Below are 24016 nucleotides of genomic sequence, written 5' to 3' on the forward strand. Positions count from 1 at the left end.
TTAGTTAGTTAGTTAGTTAGTTAGTTAGTTAGTTAGTTAGTTAGTTATTATAGTTTATTTACTTTGTATTTCAGGTGGCCCCCTCCCTCAACCCCTCCCAATTCTATCCTCTGTCCCTCCCTCATCTCCTCCATGCCCTTCCCCAGTCCATTGATAGGGGAGGTCCTCTTCCACTTCCTTCTGATCCTAGTCTATCAGGCCCTATCAGGACTGGCTGCATTGTCTTCCTCTGTGGCCTGGTAAGGCTGCTCCCTGCTCAGGCGGAGGTGATCAAAGAGCCAGCCACTGACTTCATGTCAGAGACAGTCCTTGTTCCCATTACTAGGGCACCCACTTGGATAGTGAGCTGCCATGGGCTACCTCCGTGCAGGGGTTATCTCCATGCATGGTCTTTGGCTAGAATATCAGTCTCAAAAAATACCCCTGTGGCCAGATTTCTTGGTTCTGTTGCTCTCCTTTTGGAGCTCCTGTCCCCTCCAGGTCTTTCTAACTCCCCCTTCTTTCATAAGATTCCTCACACTCTGCCCAAAGTTTGGCTATGAGTCTCAGCATCTGCTTTGATACCCTGCTGGGTAGAGTCTTTCAGAGGCCCTCTGTGGTAGGCTCCTGTCCTGTTCCCTGTTTTTTCCCTCTTCCCAGTCTATCCCATTTGCTTTTCTGAATGAGGATTAAACATCTTACCCAGGGTCCTCCTTTTTTAATAGCTTCCTTAGGTGTACAGATTTTATTATGATTATCCTATATTGTAAGTCTGATATCCACTTATAAGTGAGTACATACCATGTGTGTCTTTCTGCTTTGGGGATACCTCACTCAGGAACATTCTTTCTGCTTCCTTTTTGGTGGGGTTTCCTGAGCTCTGAGGGAAGGATTTGATGGAGACATTCCATTTAGGATTAAATGTTCCAAGATCTCTCGTGTGTGTGTGTGTGTGTGTGTGTGTGTGTGTGTGTGTGTGTGTGTTTGTATGTGTGTTTGTGTGTGTGTCTCTGTGTGTGCATGTGTGCACAGGAGTGCTCTTCCGACCAGAAGAGAAAGTGAAAGGCTGGCTACATTGTAGCGCAGGAAATCAGATTTTCTTTTTTAAGACAATACTGATCTTCCTCCTTTATGCGTCACTTCCCCCTCTTGCAGTCCACGTTTCTGAGAACACACCATATTTAGGTCTTGGGCTTTCTGCGGTGGGTATTAACCATATTAGTATACAAAAAATAGCAAAAATATCCATCATCCAGTTTGTTGCCAAAGACTATAATATAATATAATATAATATAATATAATATAATATAATATAATATAATATAATATAATATAACTTTGCGGTGTATAATCCTAACTGACTAAACATTAAAATAGTGATTATATACAAGCACACCTACTTTATCTTGCTTTTCTGCTAGTCCTCTACCCTTCACCTATTTCTTATGTTCTACTACAGCATGTTTACATAAGTCATCAAGTGCATTTTCAATAGTAGGTATGAGTATGTTATACCAAGCAAGCAAAGATACTTACTACTCTAGTCATAAGATAAGGTAATTAAAGTTTTTATTATGAAATAGGATATAGGATAAGCATGCCTTTTCCTACTTTATTTTAATTTGTAAATATAATATTTTTCTGGGAAACAGATTGTGACATTTTTTTATGTTGGAATCCCTAAGGTAGCTTGGTCTTGCTACTAAGGTTTTCCTTCATGTACAACTTCCTTTACAAAGGTTTTTTTTTTTAAGTTACATTTTTTTTTTATTTTTCTTATTAGTTACATTTTGTTAACTCTGTATCCCGCTCCCTCATTCCCTCCCCACTCACACCCTCCCTCCCTCAACTCCTCCCTGCCCCTTTCCAAGTCCACTGATGGGGAGGAGGTCCTCCCCTTTCATATGACTCTGTTTTGTCAGGTATCTTCAGGGCTGGCTGCAAAGTCCTCCTCTGTGGCCTAGCAGGACTACTCTCCTCCCTTGGGAGGTGGGGAGGTCAAAGAGCCTGCCATTGAGTTCCTCTTAGAAATAGTCCTCGTTCCTCTTACTATAGGAAACCAATTGGTTACTGAGCTACCACAGGTCACATCCGAGCGGAAGTTCTAGGTTATATCCACTCATGGTCTTTGGTTGAGTGTCAGTCTCAGAAAAGACCCTGTGCCCAGATACTTTACGAAGATTTTTAACAAGCCTGTATTTCTACTGTTGATTATACATTTGGGTCTGCAAACATTGAATTTTGATTAATGAAAAAACTCTCCATAAGCCAACATTTTCTTATTTTCATGTGCATATTAACCTTAGTTTTAAAAGTAGATTTTTAGATATTCCTTTCAGTATGACTTTTTAAATCTATTGTGTGGCATAAGAGTAAAATAATGGATGTCATAAACCTGTAGTGATGCCCAAAGTGTGTCTGAGATTCTCTGGAAAAGAACCTGTCCTTTGCTGCTTTAACATGATCAAATGTAAGTCTCATAGTAATATTAACTTACTTGAAAAAGGGGACTTTCATAGACAAGGAATAAAATATAAAGTATTGCCAGCATGGGACTAGAGGGGCAGCTCACTGGTTCAGTGCACATTCTGTTCCTCCAGAGGACCTGGGTTCAATTCCCAGTGCCAACATGGAGGCCTACAAACGTCAACAACTGCATTTCCAGGGGCTCTGAGGTACTCTTCTCAACCTTGTGGGGACCACACCTGTTACACAGACATACACGCAGACAGAACATCCATATGCATAAAATAACATGTGCTGGACAGTGATGGCACATACCTATAATCCTAGCACTCGGGAGTCAGAGGCTGACAGATCTCTTGAGTTCAAGGCCAACTTGGTCTACCAACTGAATTCCAGGACAGCCAGGGAAATGCAGAGAAACCCTGTCTCAAAACCATTAATTAGGGCCCAGAGCACAGCTCACTTCCTTCAGAAGCAAGTTATTAACAGACCGCATCTTTCCCTCCAGGAAACTACTAAAGTTCTTGTGGGATCAAGTAGAATTTTATAAGAACATATGGATGGAGAGGAGAAAACCTATGGTGGCTGTGAAGGCCCTGATGCCATGTATGTCAAATTAATATCTTCTGCTGGTCATGAATTTAGTGTAAAAAGAGAACATGCATTAACATCAGGAACAATAAAGGCCATGTTGAGTGGGCCAGGGCTGAGAACGAAACCAATGAGGTCAATTTTAGAGTGTTCCCTTCGCACATGCTATCAAAAGTATGCATGTATTTTACCTACAAGTCCGCTACACTAACAGCTCTACTGAGATTCCTGAATTCCCAATTGCACATGAAATTGCACTGGAACTGCTGATGGCCATGAACTTCCTAGATTGTTAAATGAAATAAATTATTATAAACTGTTAGTTTTTTCAGTATTTAAAAAAACATTAATTAATTAGTTAATTAATTAAAATAAAGTATTGGGTACAGCCAGCATATAAAACAAAGGAATAGGAATAACAAATTCTTGCCAAGTTCTGTATCACATTTAAGTTCATCTGTATTTCTTAAGTACATTCATTTTCTATTACTATACATCAAAGTCCAAGATTGTAAATACTTAAGATGTAGATTTAATGCCAGAGAAAGAAAATTTAATTTCCTGAGCAATAAATAATGAAATAGATTAGTGTGAGTAGGGGTTACCTGAACTGTCTGAGGGGTTCACTATTTGAAAATCCCAGTTAGCGTTATGTTGGAAGACATGTCCATGGAAATACTGGCAAGTTTATACCATAAACACCTTTATAGTGTCTCCTGGTCATTGTTTAGTCGTATCTTGGCTGTATGCAGTTATATCAGCAAGCAGTCCTTAATGAAAGTTTATATCGTTTAATTATTCATAAATTCTTTCTGTCCTCTATAATATTACCTGATAGTATGCATTCATAAAGTAATCAACAGTATTCTTACATGGTACATCTGTGAACACATTAAGCTGTGCCATGTCAATAAGTTCAAAGTATTTTAAGGAACCTTGCCACATAGAAGGCACTGTGGTGTTTAATTTTTTTCAAAGAGCTAGGTCTATGGTATAGTCTTATAATCCATACTACTTGAGAGGTTAAGACAAGAGGATCATGAAGCCGAGCGCAGTGGTACACGCCTGTAATCCCAGCATTCTGGGAGGCAGAGGCAGGTGGATCTCTGTGAGTTCGAGGCCAGCCTGGTCTACAAAGCAAGTCCAGGATTGCCAAGGCTACACAGAGAAACCCTGTCTCTTAACAAAACAAAATGAAAAAACAAGAGGATCATAAGTTCAAGACTTGCCTGATGTACAGAGTGAGTTAACAGAGCAAACTGTGTGGGGATAGCTCTGTAATTTTGCACAACCTTAACTAGGATAAGGAGAAGTCCATATTAGATATCTAACTGGCAGTAAGGAAGCCACCATGCTCTCTCCTGGGGACACCTGCATGACTACTAGCCAGGAGCAAACAGGATTGCCTGATGAATCCATTCTTCCAAAAATATATCAATAGGAAACCAGTAAAAATAGAACTTTGTTCATAGTAACTGTACTTTTTAGCCAAGCTTATCAGTATATTAGAGTCTATTTTGTTTATAGTTTAGCTTTTTAATTTTACTGAAAATAGATTATTTTCTCATACAGTACATGCCAACCACAGTTCTCCCACCTCCACTTTTCTGAGCTCCCTCACCCTACCTCCCCTCTTTCCCTCTACTCACTTTCACCCTACACTCACTCTCCAGTTCCCTTCAAAAACAACAGGCCTCCAGTAGACATCAACCAAACCTGACAAAATAAGATAGAATAACACAAGACAATAGCCCTCATATTAAGGCTGGACAAGGCCACCTTGTCTAGAAGGAAAAGAGTCCCAAGAGAAACACACCTGCTCCCACAGTTAGAGTCCAGCAAAAATACCAAGCTACCAGCCATAACGTCTATGCAGAGGACCTGGCGCTGACCTGTGCCTGCTGCTTCGGCCTCTGCGAGCCCGTGGGAGACCTGCTTAGTTGACTCAGTGTGCATGCCTATCCCCAGTAACTCCTACAGTCTTTCCTCCCTAAAGGCTTAAATTACAAAACTTCTGTTTATAGTTGAAAGTTTTATAGCTAGAAAAAGTAAAGCACCTAATCATTAGAAAGGAAATAGAAATTGAACTTATTCATAATATACTATGGTTATAAGCATATAGTAAGCTCAGAATCTAGAGATACATTTGGTTTGAGGGAGTGTTTTTTGTTTTGGGGTTTTTGTTGTTGTTGTTTGTTTCGTTGGTTTTTTTTTTTTTTGTTTTGTTTTGTTTTGTTTTGTTTTGGTGTTTTAAGCCAGTTTCTCGCTGTCCTTGAACTAACTCTGTAGCTGGTCTCCAACTCAAAGATCCACCTGCCACTGAGAGCTAGAGGGGTCAAGGTCACCACAGAAGACCTACATAGAGTCAACTAACCTGGGCTATGGAGGCTCACAGAGCCTGAACCAAACAAAGAGCATGCCTGGGCTGGACCTAGACCCCTACACATATGCAGCAGATGCTTAACGTGGTCAGCATGGGGGTCCCCAACAATGGGAGCAGGGGCTGTCTCTGACTCTGTTGCCTTTCACTCTGGACCCCTGTCTCCTAGCTGAGCTGCCTTGTCAGGCCTCAATGGAAGAGGATGCGTTTAGTCCTGCTGCAACTTGAGATGCCAGGGTGGGTTGGTACCCCTTCTCTGAGAAGAAGGAGGGGGGGATGGGGGTGAGAGGTATGATGGTAGGACAGACAGGGAGGAGCAGAGGAAGGGGGCCAAATAGAGATACATTATTAGTATAAGAAAGCTAATTCAGCAAGGTTTTCAGATATAAATCCAATACATAAAAACTGCATTTTATATACCAGTAACAGTTATACATAGTATTTTAAAAATCCATTTATCATCAGCAAATATTGAATGCTAAAAATTTTCCAGTAACATGTATTCGTATGTTTAATTACCCAACATAGCAAAATGCCAGTTTTTCTCAAATTAGAACATAAATTCTGGCACTGTTTGACTTTTTTTTTTTCCTCCTTCCCATTTCCTTTTATATTCTCTTTCTAGGCTGGCCTCAAACTTATTATGTAGTTGAAGATGGCCTTGACTAATCTTTCTGCCTCTGTCTCCCAATTGCTAGTGTTATAGGCTTATACCATCTGCCCGCCCTCCCTTCACTTTTCCTTCCTACCTCCTCCCTCCTTTCTTCTTAACTCTTTTCTTCCTCCTTTGCTCCTACCCTCCTTTCATGCTAATTGCTTTTATTAATTATGTGTTTGCTTGCTTGCATATTTGTTTGCTTGTTGAATAGGATATGCACAGGAACTGAAGTGGGCATATGAAGGGCACAGGATTCAGCTCTCTCCATCCACATGGGAGTTCTGAGGATCGGACTCAGGTCATTAGGCTTTAGATTGCTTTCTTTTCCTTCCCCTGCTCCTCTTTCTTTTCCACCTTCCCCTCCCCAGCCCCTCTCTCCTCCTCCTGGAAGTTAGTACTGCCTCAGCCCTCTGAGTACTTGAGGTTATAGGCCTTCACCACCATATCACGTGTATCAGGTCTTTTGTTTGGTTTGTTGTTTGCTTTTTTTTTTCTCACGTGAAGTTCTGTATTGCCATGACCACCTTCACGTTTGAGTACCTACCAGAATGGAAAACTGACAGAGTCACAGACCTCCTTAAGAACTGTCACAGCTACAGCTAAGCATGTTACAATATAAACTTAGCTACTGAGACAGCACAAACGGCAGAATGTAAGATAGCACCAAGCTCTGCTTCCCATTATCCTTTGCTTAGTAGACCCAGCACAGCACTGTTTTATTCTCTGTCCCAACAATGTGTGAGAATAAAAATGGAACATTTCAAATCAGAAACTCTCACCAAAAGTTTAGTGCCCAAATCTTTAAACTGTTTTCACTTATTTATTTGAATGTGTGTTTTGCTGGCATGCAGGGGAACCATGTGCCTGTGTGCAGTGCTTCAGACGATTTGAAGTTGATGACAGTAGCTAATATGGTAGAGGCATTCTAAGGCAGTCTAGCATTTGGACTGTTGTGTGGTTATCATTGTGTGGTGTAGTGACCAAGAAGACAGTGAAAACTGTGAACATAAAGCAAAGAATAGAAGCTTAGAAAACTTATAGTTTTCCAAGAGAAGAAGCACATGTGAAGTTGTGCCAAGGAGAATGCAGTGCACCAGCTGAAAAGAGGAGGGCAGTCAAAAAGAAACCAGGCACTTCGCTTTGGGGCAATAGGGACAGTTTCTTGATAGACATCAGGAACTGGCCTGAGCCCACCCGTCACAAGTGCAAGCTGGAAAGTTTCAGTCAGTTCAAAGACTGCTTTCAGGAGAGAACTCCAAAATTCCATGCTCTCACAAGGCCACCTCAGGACACCTTCCCTCATGCTCAGCCACCAGCAAGTAGCGAAGGCTAAGGTCCTATGAGTCTCTTACTACTTAAAGTGGTGGCCAGCTGTGGCATTGTCCATGTCATACTGATTTGTTTGGTCATATAAATTCATTGAGGATTTTACCCAGGTTTCAAAAAAAGCCCGGGATGACCAGATAGTGTGTGGCAGGATGAGAACCTCAGAGAGGGAGTGAAGCTGAGGATGCAGTGGAGACTCCAGGAAGCTAAAGACAACAAGGGCACAGAGTGTCTGCCATAGGAGAGCCTTGGGTAAGGAGCAGAGGCCATGTGAGCCACAGCTGGACAGTCTGTAAGGGCAGGCCCGCACAGGCCCTTGGGAACAAACACCTGCTCTGGATGCAGAGGTGGAGCCAGCTCTCCACAATGCTTACGCTTCTACAGGACTATCTCCTCCTACTGAATACAGACCATTCTCTCACAGAGTAGCTTCCTCTCCCTCTACTCCTCTCAGGCCCACCTCACCTGCAGATCCATTCCCTTTTCTCTCATTAGAAAAGAATAGACTTTGCTGGGAAAGCAGTATGGCATGAGCCTTTAATCTCAACACTTAGAAGGGCAGAAGCAGGTGGATCTCTGTGAAAGGCCAGTCTAGCCTACAGAGTTCCAGGACAGCCACAGCTACCCAGAGAAGCCCTGTCTTGAAAACAAAACAAACAAACAAAAAAACAGGAAGTAAGAAAAAGGAAAAAAAAAAAAACAGGCTTCTAAGAGGTAACAACAAAATATGACAAAATAAAATCACAAAACCCAACACATGGAAATTGGACAAGGCAAACCAACAGAAAAGAAGCCCCAAGGGAAGGCACAAGAATCAGAGCCAACTCACAAGTCCCATTAAAAATACTAAGCTGGGAGGTTGCAGCCTTGCCAGGCCACCGAGGAAGACAATGCAGCCAGTCCTGATGAGACCTGAGAGGCTAGGGTCAGAGGGAAGGGGAGGAGGACCCCGCCTATCAGTGGTCTAGGGGAGGGGCATGGGAGGAAATGAGGGAGGGAGGGTAGGATTGGGAAGAGATATGGGAGGGTGCCACAGCCAGGATACAAGGTGAATAAATTGTAATAAATAATTAATTTTTTTTTTGTAAAATACTAAGCTGAAATATATAATATATATGCAGAGGATCTGGTGTTGGCCCTGTGAAGGCTGCTTTATTCTCTGTGAGTTCATATGAGCTTTGCCCATGTTGATTTAGAAAGCCTTGTTCTCCAGAGGTCCTCCATCCCCTCTGTCTCTTACACTCTTTCTACCTCTTCTGTGTAGGTCTATGAGCTCTGAGGTGGTATGGGGCATTAGGGGAGGGTGGGGTGGGAATTTGCTGGACACATCCCATTTAGAGCTAAGTCCAGAACTTGGATTTTTTTAGTTATATTGTAATTATTAATACTGTAAGGACTCTTGAAGGTTAAGTTAATGCATGAGATAGATATTGGACTTTTGGAGCCAGAGTGGAATACTCTTGCTCAAGGAGATGTGCTTGGATAACAAACTGACAAAGGGTAGAATTGTAATGATTAATTGTGACTATCAACTTGATTGGATTGAGGATAGCCTAGGCTATTAGTAAAGCACTTTACTAATATCCAGGGTGGACATTCATAGAGAGGATTAGTTAAGGAGGAAAGACCTCGATTGCATATAGGTGGTGCCATCCGACAGTGGAGTGCTGCATGGGCTAGGAGAAAAACAGCCTCAGTGACACAGCCGAGTGTGCCTTACTCATCTTGGAGGTATTGTTATTCATCATACCTAGCATATGTCCATCACTAAACAGAAGGACAGGCTTCCCCAGAAGCTGAAGAAACCTGGGGTTTCCACAGCCAGTGTTTCTGTCCATATCTCAATCTATCTCTTCTCTTAGGTCAACCCTGACATCTCATGTTTAGGGTCTTGTCACACCACCAATGGACCTGAAACCATGTTAGCAATGCGAACAGACGTGCCTCTGCCTTACACAGGCGACTGAAAACACTGCATCATGTTTACTGGGCTGCATTGCTACCGCACAGTCCCAGTAGCTCCCTTTCCCTGCCTACCACCTCTCCGTGTGGCTGTCCCGCACTTGCGCTTCGAACTCGCAGGGCCTTCTTGCCAACCATTCTCTGCTCAAATATGTTTATACTTTTGAATTATATTCTTTTTTCTCAATTTTATTTTTCTTATCAGTTACATTTTCTTAATTCTGTATCCCAGCTGTATCCCGCTCCCTCATTCCTTCCCAGTCCCACCCTCCCTCCCTCCCTCAGCTTCTCCCTGCCCCTTTCCAAGTCCACGGATTGGGGATGACCTCCTCCCCTTTCGTCTGGCTCCGTTTTATCAGGCATCTTCAGGGCTGGCTGCAAAGTCCTCCTCTGTGCCCTAACAGGACTGCTCCTCCCTTGGGGGGTGGGGAGGTCAAAGAGCCTGCCATTGAGTTCCTGTTAGAAATAGTCCTTGTTCCCCTTACTATGGGAAACCAGTTGGTTACTGAGCTACCACGGGCCACATCCGAACAGAGGTTCTAGGTTATATCCATTCATGGTCTTTGGTTGAGTGTCAGTCTCAGAAAAGACCCTGTGCCCAGATAAGTTTGGTCCTTGTGGAGCTCCCATCCTTTCCACATCATACTAACTCCCCTTCTTTTCTATAATTTCCTGTACTCTGCCGAAGGTTTGGTTATGATTCTTAGTATCTGCTTTGAAACACTGCTAGGTAGAGTCTTTCAGATGCCTTCTTTTTATAGGAACTCCAACTTTCATTTTAAAACCACTTTCAGTGGTTTTGCTTTCTTTTGGGGAAGCACATTATTTCTCAGTGCTCTGATTCTTCTCTGATTCTCTATAACACTCTAAAAATAACTATTGGTGAGCTCATAAATTCATTAGTTAATCCCACTGGGGCTCACTAATATTACAGACTCTTGATTTTTATATATGAGATTTTTTTCAACAATTCCCTTACCTGTTATTATCAACATAGCTGTATTGACAAGGTCTTCATTGCTTCCTAATTGCACATACTTCTTTTCTTGCTAAAGATCAATTTCTAAAATCAAACCTCATCTTTTTGAAAGTATCATAGATCTGTTACTCTGTTAATATTAACATGTCGCATACACTCATATTTGCTTTTCCCCTTTGCCACAGGAACTTCCATTACATACATAATGAATGTTTATTCATTATGTTTTGCTTTAAAAAGCATGTATTTTTGTGAACAGCAGACAAAATAGGGGCACATGCTGAGAGTGTTCTTCTTGAAATAAAGATATAAGAAAGCTGCTGTCAGGGGCTGGAGAGATGGTTCAGTGGTTAAGAGCACTGTCTGCTCTTCCAAAGGGCATGAGTTCAATTCCCAGCAACCACATGGTGGCTCACAACCATCTATAATGTGAACTGATTCCCTCTTCTGGCAGGTGTAAATGCAGATAGAACACTCATATACATAAAATAAATAAATCTTAAAAAAAAAGAAAAAGAAAGCTGCTGTCCTAATCAGAGGTGATTTTGTGAAGAGTGATATTCCCTATTCTAACCAGAATCTAACGTGTAAATTACACATGGAATGTTGAAATTATTCCATGACCTTTTGGTCTTGGGCTATAGAAGATAAAGTGGCTAGTAATAATTAAAACAGTGAATCAAACCAAGAATTTTTTTTTGAAATTATCTCTTTTTGGTAAATATTTCTCCACAATTATAATGTTCTCCAGTCTCTACTCCATATTCATTACTTATAACTTATCAGTAAACCTCATATCTGGCAAAAGTTTGTATGTGAGCGCACACTTGTGTGTATGTGTGTCTGTGTGTGTGTAAAACATGGTTTGATTGTCTGCTTTTAGAGACTTTTCCCTCTGTTATCGAATTTGTTGATGGTCTAGTAACGTACTTGTTCACATTAAAATACTCCTTTTACTTAACTGGCAGTATAGTTTAGTAGCAGAGCATATACTCAGCATTCAAAAGCCCTGGATCAATCCCAGCACCAAAATATACACAAAAAATCAATTTACACTTAACTTTTTAAAGATTTGTTTTTGTTATTTTTAATAATGTGTATGGGGATGTGTGTGCATGTGAGTTCAGTTGCCCCTGAAGGCTCAAGATCCCCTGAGCTGTAGTTACAAGTGGTTGTGAGCTGCCTACAGGGGATACAGGGAATTGAACTCATGTCTCCTGAAGAAGCTCTTAAAGATAGTTTCTCCACCTACATTTGACTTTTTAAAAATTTTATTAAATTTTTATTACAATTTATTGACTTTGTATCCCAGCTGTGGCCACCTCCCTAGTGTCCCAACCCCACCCTCCCTCTCTCATCTCCTCCTATCCCCCTCTCCAAGTCCACTGTTAGGGGAGGACCTCCACTTCCATCTGACCCTAGCTTATCTGGTCTCATCAGGACTGGCTGCATTGTCTTCCTTGGTGGCCTGGCAAGGCTGCTCCCCCTTCAAGGGGAGAAGAGCCAGCCACTGGGTTCATGTCAGAGACAGTCCCTGTTTGCATTACGAGGGAACCTACTTGGAGACCGAGTCTATGGGCTACATCTGTGCAGGAGTTTTAGGTCCTCTCACTCAGAAGGGCAAATGGGATGGACATCAGAAGCAGGAGAAGACAGGGAACAGGACAGGAGCCTACCACAGAGGGCCTCTGAAAGACTCTACTGTTGGAGGTATCGAAGCAGATGCTGAGACTCATAGCCAAACTTTGGGCAGAGTGCAAGGAATCTTATGAAAGAAGGAGGAGATAGAAAGACCTGGAGGGGACAGGAGCTCCAAAAGGAGAGCAACAGAACCAAAAATCTGGGCCCTGGGGGCCCTGCAGAGACTGATACCCCAACCAAGGACTATATATTTGACTTTTTAAAACAAGTACTAGAAAAAAAAATAGGTTACAACTTCAAAATAGTGTGCATCTGCCAGAATATTGAGATCTTTGCAGCCAAATCAGTGTTGGATTTCTATGCTTTTGCCTCTGTGCACACCCACTCTACCCTTCCACCCCCAGAATTTTAAGCATTAAGATCTAGTGAAGAGGAACATGGAAAAGCTGGTGTCTTAGTTTCCTTTCCTGTTGCTGTGTTCAAATGCCCTAGTAAAAGCAACTTGATGAAGGAAAGGCTTATTTTGACTCATAAGTGTGCACTCACATATACATACCTACACATACACATAATTTAAAAATAAATATTTTAAGCGACCACTTTGAGCACTATTTTCTACATATTTTAATATTAATTTGTCATTATTTTAATGGAACTTTGTCCCTAAATTTTTTAAGATTTATTTTAACTTTATTTGTATGTATGGGTGTTTTGCCTGCAGATATGGCTATGCACCTCAGGGCACACAAAGGCCAGAATAGGGTGTCATGGAATCTACAGCTGGAATGAGAGGCAACTGTGAGCCACCATGTGGGTGCTGGCAAATAAACCTGAGTCTTCCGCAAGAGCAACAGTTCTTAACAGCTGGCCCACCTTTCCAGCCCCACTGAATTTTTTAAATGATCTCCAAACATATACTTGAAATGTGTGTATGCAAACCAAGACTGACATATATGCATCTTCCAGCTGCTATCGGGAAATGGCAAAAATTCACCTCCAGTGATGGGGAATGGCTCCATTTCTAAAAGGTTGCCTTGCAACCATAGGGGCCTGAGTTTAATCCCCTGAACCTACATTAAAGAAAGTCAGGCCTGATGGTATGCGCTTGTAGTCCCAGCACTGGAAGGGCAGAGTGAGACAGGCAGCTCCATGGAGCTCACGGGCAAGCCCCAGTTGGTACGCTCAAAGCCAATGAGAGACCCTGTCTTAAAAAAAGACAGTGCCTGAGGAATAACACCTGAGGTCCTTCTCTGGCCTTCACATGGACTCCTGCACACACGTGCAGTGATGCACACACATGAACACAGGCACTAAGTCCACTTCCGAAACTTAAGACTATTTTAAATTAAAAAAGGTTTTGAGGACTTCATACATACATCATCCAAAAATTAGGAATGATTTAAATTAGAAAGTTTTTGAGAATTTTATACGTCAGTACTTTATTCACAACATTCCCACCCATTCCAACTCCTTCCATGATTTCCCCCATTTTCAAATTATTGACCCCTTCTTTATTGTTGCTGCATGTGTGTTTGTGTGTGGATATATGTGTGTATGTATGTATGTATATTATATATAGGGCCAGCCAGGTCCATTCAGTGTTGCTCAAGTGTGTGTGTGTGTCCACTTGGGACTGAATGACCTGTCAGGGGCATGTCCCTGAAGAAGACTGAGTCTTCCCAGTTCAGCAGCCAGTAATCACCTGTAACACTTCATCTAAGGATGGGGCCCAAGAAATTTTTATAATTTTTGTATTATACTTCAATGTGTGTGTGTTATGACACACATATTGAGGTCAAAAGGCAACTTTCTGGGATCATATGGGTCCTGGGGATTGGACTTAGGTAGTCAGGCTTAGTGGCCTGCTGAGCCATATCGCCATCGCCAGCCCAAAAAGAGAGACTTTTATACAGATATAAAATATGCGCTTATCAGTTCTTACTTCAGTACCTAAAGAAGGCAATTCAGTTGGCACCTACTTTATTTACTAGGAATTTCCCCTCTTCTGATAAGATCATACAATCTAATTATTTCATCTTTATTTGCAAGAGTAAATTTTGAGAGCAATTGCAAATACACAACTCTCTTTTGTACACTGGTCTTTTTAGACCAGGACTACTCAAGCAGACTTGTCATAAGCTGAAACTAAACAGAATTTTGTAGTGGTTTTATCAAGGACATGTGTTCATCCTTCAGAAAGACTGTCATTAGGAAAATGGGAGAGTTAAGATTGCTTGTGACCAAAATTTTTTTTTTCTTTGAGACCATTGACTGGAGGTCTGTCTGGAGACATAGATTGAATTGGTTTCCAAGGAGTAGGAGGGATTGTGAGAGGAGCTCCCTGAGAAAGTTACAAATTGATCCTCACCTGGGCAGCACTGGTAGGTGTAACTGGTCACTGTGGAGACATGCCAGATGTGAGCAGAAGGTTAGGAAGTGGGAAGGGAAAGACCCGTTAGCACTGGGGGAAGGCTTCCTGTGTTTGCGAACAGCTGTTGCCTTGTGTTATGTGTCTGATGGCCTTTCATAAGGAGAAAATACAGATCAACTGTTTTTCATCAGGAGTGCAACTTAAGGGTTGGTACTGAGCTGAAAGTGGATTGCAGACCCTACAGAAAAAGAAACTCTTCATAAAGCTTCCCAGGGACAGAGCCTTCTTCTAGAAATATTCATGACATTTATTTGAAACAGACATGTCTGAGGATGTCTAGAACCGTTCACTGGTGTTTTAAGAATATAATTACCTCCAAATTCAAAGGAATCCTTGATTGGTATCATTTGACTAGCAAAATACACACACACACATACAATAATGATATCAGCATGTAACGTGTTTTAAAGAACTTGTAACTTTACACACACAGTGAGTAATAATTCCCTAAGAATTCTGTAAGAATTATCAGAATTCATCCAAGCCCTTCAGGACTTACCAGTAAAAACCTATACTCATCAATCCCTTCCACCAAATAAATTGAATTTTGCCAAAATGTGTAAGCAAATAGAGAAATGACCTCGTTTTTCAATCGAATACAGTGGTGTGGGGAGGATATTTCTCCAGAGTGTGACTTCAATATTGGATCCTAGTTCCAAGTAAGGTTCCTAAGGAGAGAGAGGAGGGCTGAAAACATCATTGTGAGGGGCACCTGTGAAGAGCTGACCTCTCCAGTAGGGACAGCTCCCACAATAAGGCACATGCACAGACTAGCTTTCTGCTCTCTGGCCAACTGAGTGCAGCCATACCATCCTTATTGTTATATCTCCCAGATTGTGATACTGTCACAAAGCTGTTGCTAGGCAACAAATGTGGTTACCAGGTCTCAGCGAATAGCTGAAGGGGGAGGCAAAGTGTTGCACCATTGTAGAGTAACCATAGCAATGACCTACTATTACAGACTAAAGAATTATCATTAACAATGTTAAAGTATCAGAGGCCCTGAATCCAGAGACTTCCAAGCAGTATCTGCATAACTGAGTGATTGCAGAAGAAATTTCAACTGTTTCAAAGCTATCCAACTCATAATTTCTATGGGCGTATTTGTAATTGTTATTTTAATTAAAAACCGATTATGAAGTTATTGGTTAAATTATATACTATCACAAATAATTTTTTCTTAAGCTCATATCATTTCCTCGTGTATCCCTGTGCCTGCGTGTTACTTGCTGCTTTTGTGAAACTAAAGGTTCCATTTGGTTTGAAAAATAGTGTATAATATTCAACCCAAGCCACAGAAACTGTAGTAAAATAACCCGGTAAATTGAAAATCTACCGTTTCCCTGAATTTCTCGACTGAATAGGAGGCCTAAATGCTCTTTCAGTGGTTCCGCTTTGAACACTTTTGTCTGGCTTTTCTAGACCTGTTCTACATGTGGCCCGCCTGGGATACTTTCAAGGCCCCTGGTCTCCTTTTGAATCTGGCCTTTCATTAAATATCTCCAATAATTTGGTCCCAGTGACCTCGGTGAGCCAGTCCTGTCCAACTTCAGAGACTGGAACAGACCAGAGAAAGAATTATCCCCCCACCCCCACCCCACCCCTTTCTGCCTGGGAAGCCGAGACACCCGGGCGCTCAGGGGAGGGTGTGGTGGACTCGGGAGCCCGCACGCCGGGGAAACCAATCCCAGGCCTGGGGAAATGGGTGGTTTCTGGGCGGGAGAGGGAGTGGCCCTTCCCGCCGAGCTGCTGGATTGGCCCGGAGGAGCAGAGGCCCCGCGAGCTCCGGGCGGCCTCTCGGGAGCCTGGCGGGCACGTTCCGGCGGGGGAGACTGGGACCAGCGCGGAAGGTGGCGCGCCCCGGGGACGCGCGGCACTGGGTCCCCCAGCCGGGAGGCGAGCTCGCCGGCGGCGGAGCGCTCGCCGGGAGGGCAGGGCTGCTGGCCGCCTGCCGGTGGCCACACGCCCGCGCGACACCTTGTAATCCGTGTGTGTCTCCGCAGGCACCGACCGGCACGAGCTAACTTCCTGGAAGAGCTTCCCGTCCATCTTCAAGTTCTTCGCGGAAGCCTCGGAGGCCAAGAGCAGCTCGCAGAAGCCGGCCCTGACTCGGCGCTCGCACCGGATCAAGCACGAGGAGCTGTGAGCGCGGCGCCGCCCGACGCGCCCGCACGCCGCCCGCAGCCTCCTGGCCCCATTAGATTGCTTTCTTCCTCCAGCACCGGGTCGCGACGTGTTCTTCTAAATAGCGTTTTGCATTATTTCTAGATGAGTGCAACTGTCAAAGCAATATGGATTCAGCGGCCGCGTTTCCCGCGGGCTGCACCCGGCTGCGCGCTGCGGGCCGCGGCCGAGCGAGGCCGCCTGCACCCGGTGCGCCGGGCCCCCGCCACGGTGGTCGCGGGGCTGGTCCGCGGGCGCTGCTGCCGAGCGGCGTCTGCGCGGTCCTACCGCCCGCTGCCACGCGGCGCGGCTGCCCAGCCGCAGTCGTGCCGGTTTCGATTCCCCTTTAAATCCAGCAAGCTTTTATTCTAGACTTCAAACTTTGATTTTTAACTAGGTTTTCCCCTCCCATCTTATGAGCCCCTCTCTTTTATAGAAAGCCACACTCCCAAGTCTTAGAAATGCCAACTTTAAATTCCGAACATAATGTACTATGTAGTTGGGGGAATACAAATTGTTCTCTCCCTATAACGATTTATTTTCATTTCAAGACCAGAAGAAAAACTTTACAAAAAAAAAAAAATCGTAAAATACGGAATCCAAACCCTCTTTTCTGAACATTCGTGCCCAAATGAATGCGATTCTTTATGTCTCTGTTTTCAGGAGAGAATATTCAGAACATAACCAGATCTTTCAGATGTACCTGTAAGGCCTCATATTCCGTAAAATTTCCAAGTTACTTACAAGAACTTATATGTGGCATTATAATTTAGATGATACACTTAAGGGTGGCTTTTTCTGTACCCCAGGGCAGAACGGGGCGGTAGTTGTTAACCCTTGCTGAGTCTGCTTTCACCAGTCTTAGAGTAAACCCTTTCAGATTGCAGGATGTTTACTATCCTCAAGAAAATGAAACTGCTTTCTGAAAGGCTAAGGAGGATTAAAATGCTTAAGTTTCATCTACTGAAAAGAGAAGTACAGTGTAATTAATTTCGCCTTTAGGTAAAAAATGTCTACTGTTTGACTTCCTCTGATAGGGTTTCGCCCTGATATGCCAACAGTAGGTCCTTTAACCCAACTAGGATCTGTGAAGTACCGAAGATAAATTAAGTTAACATTTTACTCGTTTTGAATTGAATTAGTGAAGGTTACATCCAGTTGGTGAGATCATGAATTTAGTATTTCCATCCTTTTTTAAAAGCGAATTCAACAAGTAACATGTGTGCCTTACTGGGGAACATGAGAAAGTGTGTGTAAGCGATCCTGGGGCACCATTGAATGCCCTGGAGGAATGACCTGAACTCAGCCACCTTACGGAGAAGTGTTTCCATGTCATGAACTGATCTGAGCATGAACATGCTACTTTGGCATGTTCAAGGGTTCTGTAGGTTCAGTGACAGTGAAGTCCAGTGTTCAGTGCCCCTGTCTGAGCAGCTTCTGATACTACTTAAGCAGAAACAGCTGAAGAGGGAAAATTAAAATGACATTTTATGCAACTCCTAGGCTGTTTAAAATGTGTCACTCCAACGGTGTCAAGCACATTGCTCTGTTGCAGTGACCCTTCACATTTCTGAGTTTAGAAATGTGAAGTGAGTGGTGAGCTCTGTAAAACCAATGGACTTCTTCCCAATGACCCAGTTTGAAAAATTGGTGTAGGGGGAATATATCTTACCAAATGTTATAAATTGTCTGGTGTTTTCAGTATATGAAAATGTTCACAAGATAATAATTTTGCCATATTAAAAGAAAAAGCTACTTATACAGGGCTAGATTTGTGAAGCTTCTGAAGCTGACTTAAAGCAAAGTAAACGTCTCAGGCTATGAGTGGAACTCTACCCTCCCTCAAGGCCCCTCTCTGCTCTTCTTAAAAGTCAGCGTTTGGTTGTGATGAGGATTTCACAATCATGGAATTGCAACCTTGTTACCTGTCTGCTGAAGTGCTACATACAAAGTTGTATAAATGTCTGTTACTACTTGTGGATCTGCACTGTAGTAACCCAGAGGGAGCCAGGCAAAGCGCTCCAGGCCAGCTGATCGTGACAAGTGATTGCTTACAAAGTAGGACTTCTTAGCCTGTTGCTCAGGATCCTGTCGGTATATATGTAGTGAGGTGCTCCCCTCGGCTTTCTTGGGATAACAGCAAGCACTTGGCTGCACCCCTGTGGGGAGTGGCACTGTTATTATTTCTGTTCTGGTCTCCCTGTTTTTATTTTCTTAAAAAGATTTTAGGTACACGGGTATAAAGGTAGGCTGTGGGTTTGTTTTTTGTTTTGTTTTGTTTTGTTTTTAATCTTATACTTAGTTCTTAGAGTAAATAGATTGAGAAAGGCATAAATTGGAGATTCAGAATAGTCTGATTCAAGCTTCAGTGCCAGGCAGTTGCTCTAGAGCTTTCTGGGGTACCTAACATGCAGTCATCCTGGGTATTTGGAAGACCATCGACTTGTAATCACTGTTCTTTCCTCAAATCTCTGCCTTGTGCTTCCTGGGATGCATTTTCATTTTGTTTATATGTCAAGAAATAATAAAATGCAAGAATTTCCTCTAGTCTCCTTCTGTTTACCATTTTAAAATAAAAAAAGTTTTACAACAAGTAACTGTGTATTATTCCTTCTCGGAAGTTCCTTTTTTCACTCTCTGCACAGAGGCTTTCAAAGCTGAAACCTACTGGGAGCCATGGGACCACACTCCTTAGTAAAGCCTCATGGCCCCTCCTGGTTACTGCTGTTACTCCTCTAAGGCAATAATACCTAACCTCAGTTGATTCACACATGTCATAAAGGTAACATTCTTACCAAATATTTTCAATACATAAGTATCTTAGCAAGGAAATTAGAGCAACTTGTCTTCAAAATGTCTTATAAAATAAAACATTAACAGACAGTGAGTATGTTTTCCAGGGAGCTTGGTAAGTGGCTCCTGATGGTAGAAGCTTTATAAAATACAGTCCAGAGCTAACGTGTTTACATTTATCCTAAACCTCTCACTTGGCTGAGAGGGTTTGGGTGACAGAGTTGCCTAAACCAGCACTGCTAATAAACTAGATTTTTTTTTTCATGTTTCTGTGGATTACATAGAGTTCCAGTCCAAACGTTTATCTTACATGTTGGAATTATTGTTTAGATTAACTGATAGGTTCTTGTTGGAAGCTGTGCTCTGAATTCATTTAAGAAAGTGTACTGTTAAGTTATTTTCACAGTGTGAAATTCCAGTGTAGACTTTTGAAAACTTTTCTCACATGTTGTGAGAAGAGGTTAAAAAATAAACATTAGGCATTTATGTATTTGAAATATGGGTGAGCCAAAGGCTGATAATTGTGTGATGGCCACTCATATCCCCTCTGGCAAAAGATTATAAAATAAAAGATGCTAAGGCATACCCCCTTCAAACAACTAACTTCACAGAGCTTCAGACTCAAACCATTGCAGCTGCCATCAGTGTACTCAAGAATTCCCACATACTGAAATGCTGGGGCAGGGGTAGCACAAAGTGCATTAAGAGAGGCCCAGAAATAGAAGGAGTTATCAAAGCATTCCAGAATTTATCTTGAAATCTGCATATTTTAAAGGGACAGTGATCATTTCAAACCTTACACTTAGGAGGGATGGATGTTGATTAATTGATCATATGGATCAATGTTTTCAAAGTTTCACACCACTGCTCTCATGAAGTGATGTCTTTAGCAGTCAGCGGTTTGACATGAGGCTTCTTAGGTTTCATGAGAGGGAACCTTCATGACATCTAAAACTATGCACCAGACTGTGTGATGGGAACTTTGGGACTGGGAGATCTCAGGACCAATGTAACTGTTCATGCTCAGCACAAAGGCTTTTAAGGAAAAATAATGGAAAATGAAACAGAAAAGCTAAAGATTTGCTCTGTGGAGAAAGCTGTTCTGAAGGTTTGCTCGATAGCTGGACATCGTAGAGGTGCCAGTATCTTCCCTGTGGTTGTAAAACTTGGAAAATAAAAAGTAGACCTCCATGATGTCTTTCCAGGCAACTTCTCCTGGCCCTTCTTTGCCTTGAAGTTTGTGGAAAACCTTTCCCTATCATCTTTTGTATTGTTGGAATTGAACTTTGTTTAAACAGCCATGACACATGTTTCTAGGAAGAATTTTATGGAGGCCCAGCACCTGTGTCTCCAGATCACTCAGCTTTCTCTCTGTGGCTTTTCTGTTGGGTCTGAAGCTGTCATAGGTAAGATGATATTGAACTGACTTACTCTGTGACCAAAACAAAGAATCTGAGACAAAAAAAAACACCCAACATCCCAAAAACGATATGTCTCTTTAAAGTTTACAGTTTGAATAATGAACTCAGAAAGTTGGCAGGAAAAGCAAGCTATGGCATCATCACATCACAAACCATTTCACTTTTCTGTCCAATTTCAGAGTGCATGTGTTTCTGAGTATTTCACTAGATCAGTGACAGCTCTTTATTTGCATAATTATATGCTCTGGTCTGAAGAGAAAACTAACCTCCAAATTTCATGGGTCACCAGACCGCAACAATCAATGTTTTATCACGTATGCGAAGCAAAATCTAAGACGCTATATGAAGTTTCTTGGGGATTTTTTACTCCTCAGAAAATTAAAGAGTTTTCCTCTCCTGAATAGATTCAAAATCTTTCCAAGTTCTTTGTAACTGAATTCTGTTTGAAGGCAAAACTAGAGATTAACATGTAGATCTGATTGCAGACTAACATTGCTTCAAAGTGGCCTAAGAAGAACAGCAATTTTGCTGCACTAAACCTTAAAATTCTTCAGACTATGAGGAAAAATATTGGTCAAATTATGATTTGCCAAAATGAAGTCCAAATTAATTACCATTAAATATAAAGTTTTTTCCTTCCTTAAAATAACTCAGGTTGTTTAATAGAAAATAAGTGTGTGCATTTATGCACAAATGTCTCACATATACATAGCTTTTTACAGAGTACTTGTATTTGTTGCTGTTCATTACAACTGAATCTGCAGAAAACATATACAAAATGTGTATATCTCTTCAGTGCCTGTAACAGTAAGTGCTCTGTATGTGCTGTCTTGGTGAAAGTTTGTAAATTTTTTTATGAAATAAATTTTTCATGTTTGAAATCTTCAAGGCACTGCAATAAACATTTTTAAATGCTTCAAGCTTGTTTGCATCTGTAAATCTCTGCTGCTGTGTAATATGTACTTGCATGTATGGTTGGCTTTATTTCATTAAAGAAAATTGATTTAAAGTGCTAATGTCTTTAGTTTGTAGGCATTCTGCCAATTTTGAATACAAAAGAGCATGGAGCCGCATGCAGACCATGGTGGGGTTAGTTGTTTTGTTTTGTTTTGTTTTTTTAATTATTAAAATCCTGGAAAATTCTGTCTCTACCCAGTTTCTTCAGGAGTACAAGGTCTGCAATGTGAACTTTATTTAAACTTTCTTCAGATAACATGCTAGAATTAAGAAAAGGAATGCAGTTGGGAAGGGATAAAAATGGCATAGTTTCTAAGTATTCTATTCTCTGAAGATTGAGAGGTCTTTAAAGTTGGGTATCAGAGATTTCCTCATATGTTGCTATTATTTCAGTGAAAAGCAACCCCCCAAGTTTTATATTAAAGTTGAATTATGAATGAAAGCTATTTTCTGGTTCTTGTCATCTGAGCAATCAGAACTCATCAAGAGCACTCCCTCCCCAATGTGACAATCACCTTTGTATCTGTCCTGTGAGATGATGCTCTTCAGTTGCATACCCTCAGAGCCCCTCCCTGGGAGTTTCCGTCCAGACTGAAGGCCTTGGATTCCTCTAGGTGGAAAGTCCTCAGGGTGAATCTGTAAGAACCAATAAATCCATATTTAGAAATTTATACAAATAGAGCTAAAGGTTAGAGAACTGTATCCTTCTGAGCCCGGTCAACAGCATTTCATTTTTAAGGGAGAAACTCTTCTAAGAAAAATAATATTTATACCTACCTTTTTTCTGATTTACTCTGTGAGAGCATTGCTTGAATATCAGATGATGCTCTCAGTTCTACTCTGTCAAGAATAAAGAAAAGTCTGTTATGTCCCACTCAGTTCTACACATGAGGGGAAGACCAGCATCTCCCTCCTATCATGTACATTTGTATTTGTTCAAATCCCACCTAATTCGTACACTGTGAAAGGTTGTCTCTGATCTAGTTCATACTCATAAACCTCCTAATAGTTTTTCAAAAGCTTTTCATCTAAAGTCATATTTAGAGAGTGGGTTTTTCACATAAGTGTGTATTTTCCCTGGACACATGGATCATCAGCATTTATCAACGGAAGAAATATCCATGACGTGCTGTGTTTTGTTTTCTCCACCCGCCCCACCCTTTGCTTTTGCTTTGCTTCAGTAAATTACTTAATATCATCCCCTAGAATAACCAGCTCTAAAAATAACAGTAGCACAGAGCGACACAATTTGGCATTCATGCAGTTTTGAAAGAAAACCATTAAAATTGCATTGATCTCACAAATATTGATCTAGTGCTTGATATCAAATATCAAATGAGATGCTGTCAGTCGCTGCTGATCATGTGTCAGCTGTTTGAATTCATGTCCTCTTCGTTCTTCATTGTCACATGGATTCAAGTTGCTGAGACTACATAAGATTTTCATGATTAAAACAATTAAGATCAATTCTTTTCTTATTTCTCACAATTCTGGCTTTACTAACCAAAGTAAATGATCTAACTATTGAATCATGTGTGTACAAAGCTTTTTAAGAATACGGCTCCTTACTGGATAGCTTGTATTTCTATTTACAAAGCTTATATTTCTGTTTACAGTTCTTTACCTTAATATTGAAATATTTCTTTCTGAATCCTGCTTTCTTTCTCATCACCAACTTTTTAAAAAACAAGATTGTTTACTTTTGAATAATTCAAGTAAAAGCATTGCTATACAACAAACAATGAATTCTTAGCCAACAGGTAGGTCGCTCTTTTTATTCTTGTTGACAAATAATATATATAACTATAGTATTTTACAAGTGTGTAATTCAAAAAAGTATTTAGGCAAAATATATATATATCTTTCTCAATAAAATATGGTCTAGTAGGTATAAGCCACCTTCTGCTTTTATTCTCTAGCACTCTGGAAATTCTATCCTTGGATATAGAGTCCCCAGCCATACTTTTTTTTCCTGTTCTCCTTATTTTGCAGATCAGCAATTGCTAATTACATACTTTGAAATGTGACACACGAGGAAAGTACCCTACAAAAAGGAATCGCCAGTTAACACTGCTGTCTACACTGTAATGACCACAAATAAAAGTAGGACCCGTCTAGAATAATCGCCTCATTCGTATTTTATTTTCTAGGAGGGAAGTTTTCCAGTCTTCTGAGTTAGGGTCTCTTTTCCCTTTTTACGCCTTGCCCTGGTTTGGAGGCAGCGAGATGGAGCTGCGCGCCGGCACGGTGCTCTCCCCAGCACCACGGA

General features: G+C 41.5%; 1 protein-coding gene and 1 pseudogene across 3 annotated transcripts in view; both read left to right on the top strand.

Moving 5' to 3' along the window:
- The window catches only part of Fam172a (family with sequence similarity 172 member A), a 440570-nt gene extending 421452 nt beyond the window's left edge, over positions 1 to 19118 (top strand). For all 3 annotated transcript variants that reach the window (XM_055604043.1, XM_055604046.1, XM_055604045.1), the window contains one exon: positions 16417 to 19118. In XM_055604043.1, coding sequence (XP_055460018.1) covers positions 16417 to 16559 — 143 coding nt within the window. In that variant the 3' untranslated portion in view covers positions 16560 to 19118. The remainder of the gene's footprint in view (positions 1 to 16416) is intronic.
- LOC129674156 (elongin-C-like) lies at positions 3002 to 3332 on the top strand (annotated as a pseudogene).
- Positions 19119 to 24016: the final 4898 nt, after the last annotated feature.

Source organism: Psammomys obesus, unplaced genomic scaffold (assembly GCF_907164565.1).
Source record: "Psammomys obesus unplaced genomic scaffold, mPsaObe1.curated_primary_1811, whole genome shotgun sequence".
In the NCBI taxonomy this organism is placed as follows: domain Eukaryota; kingdom Metazoa; phylum Chordata; class Mammalia; order Rodentia; family Muridae; genus Psammomys; species Psammomys obesus.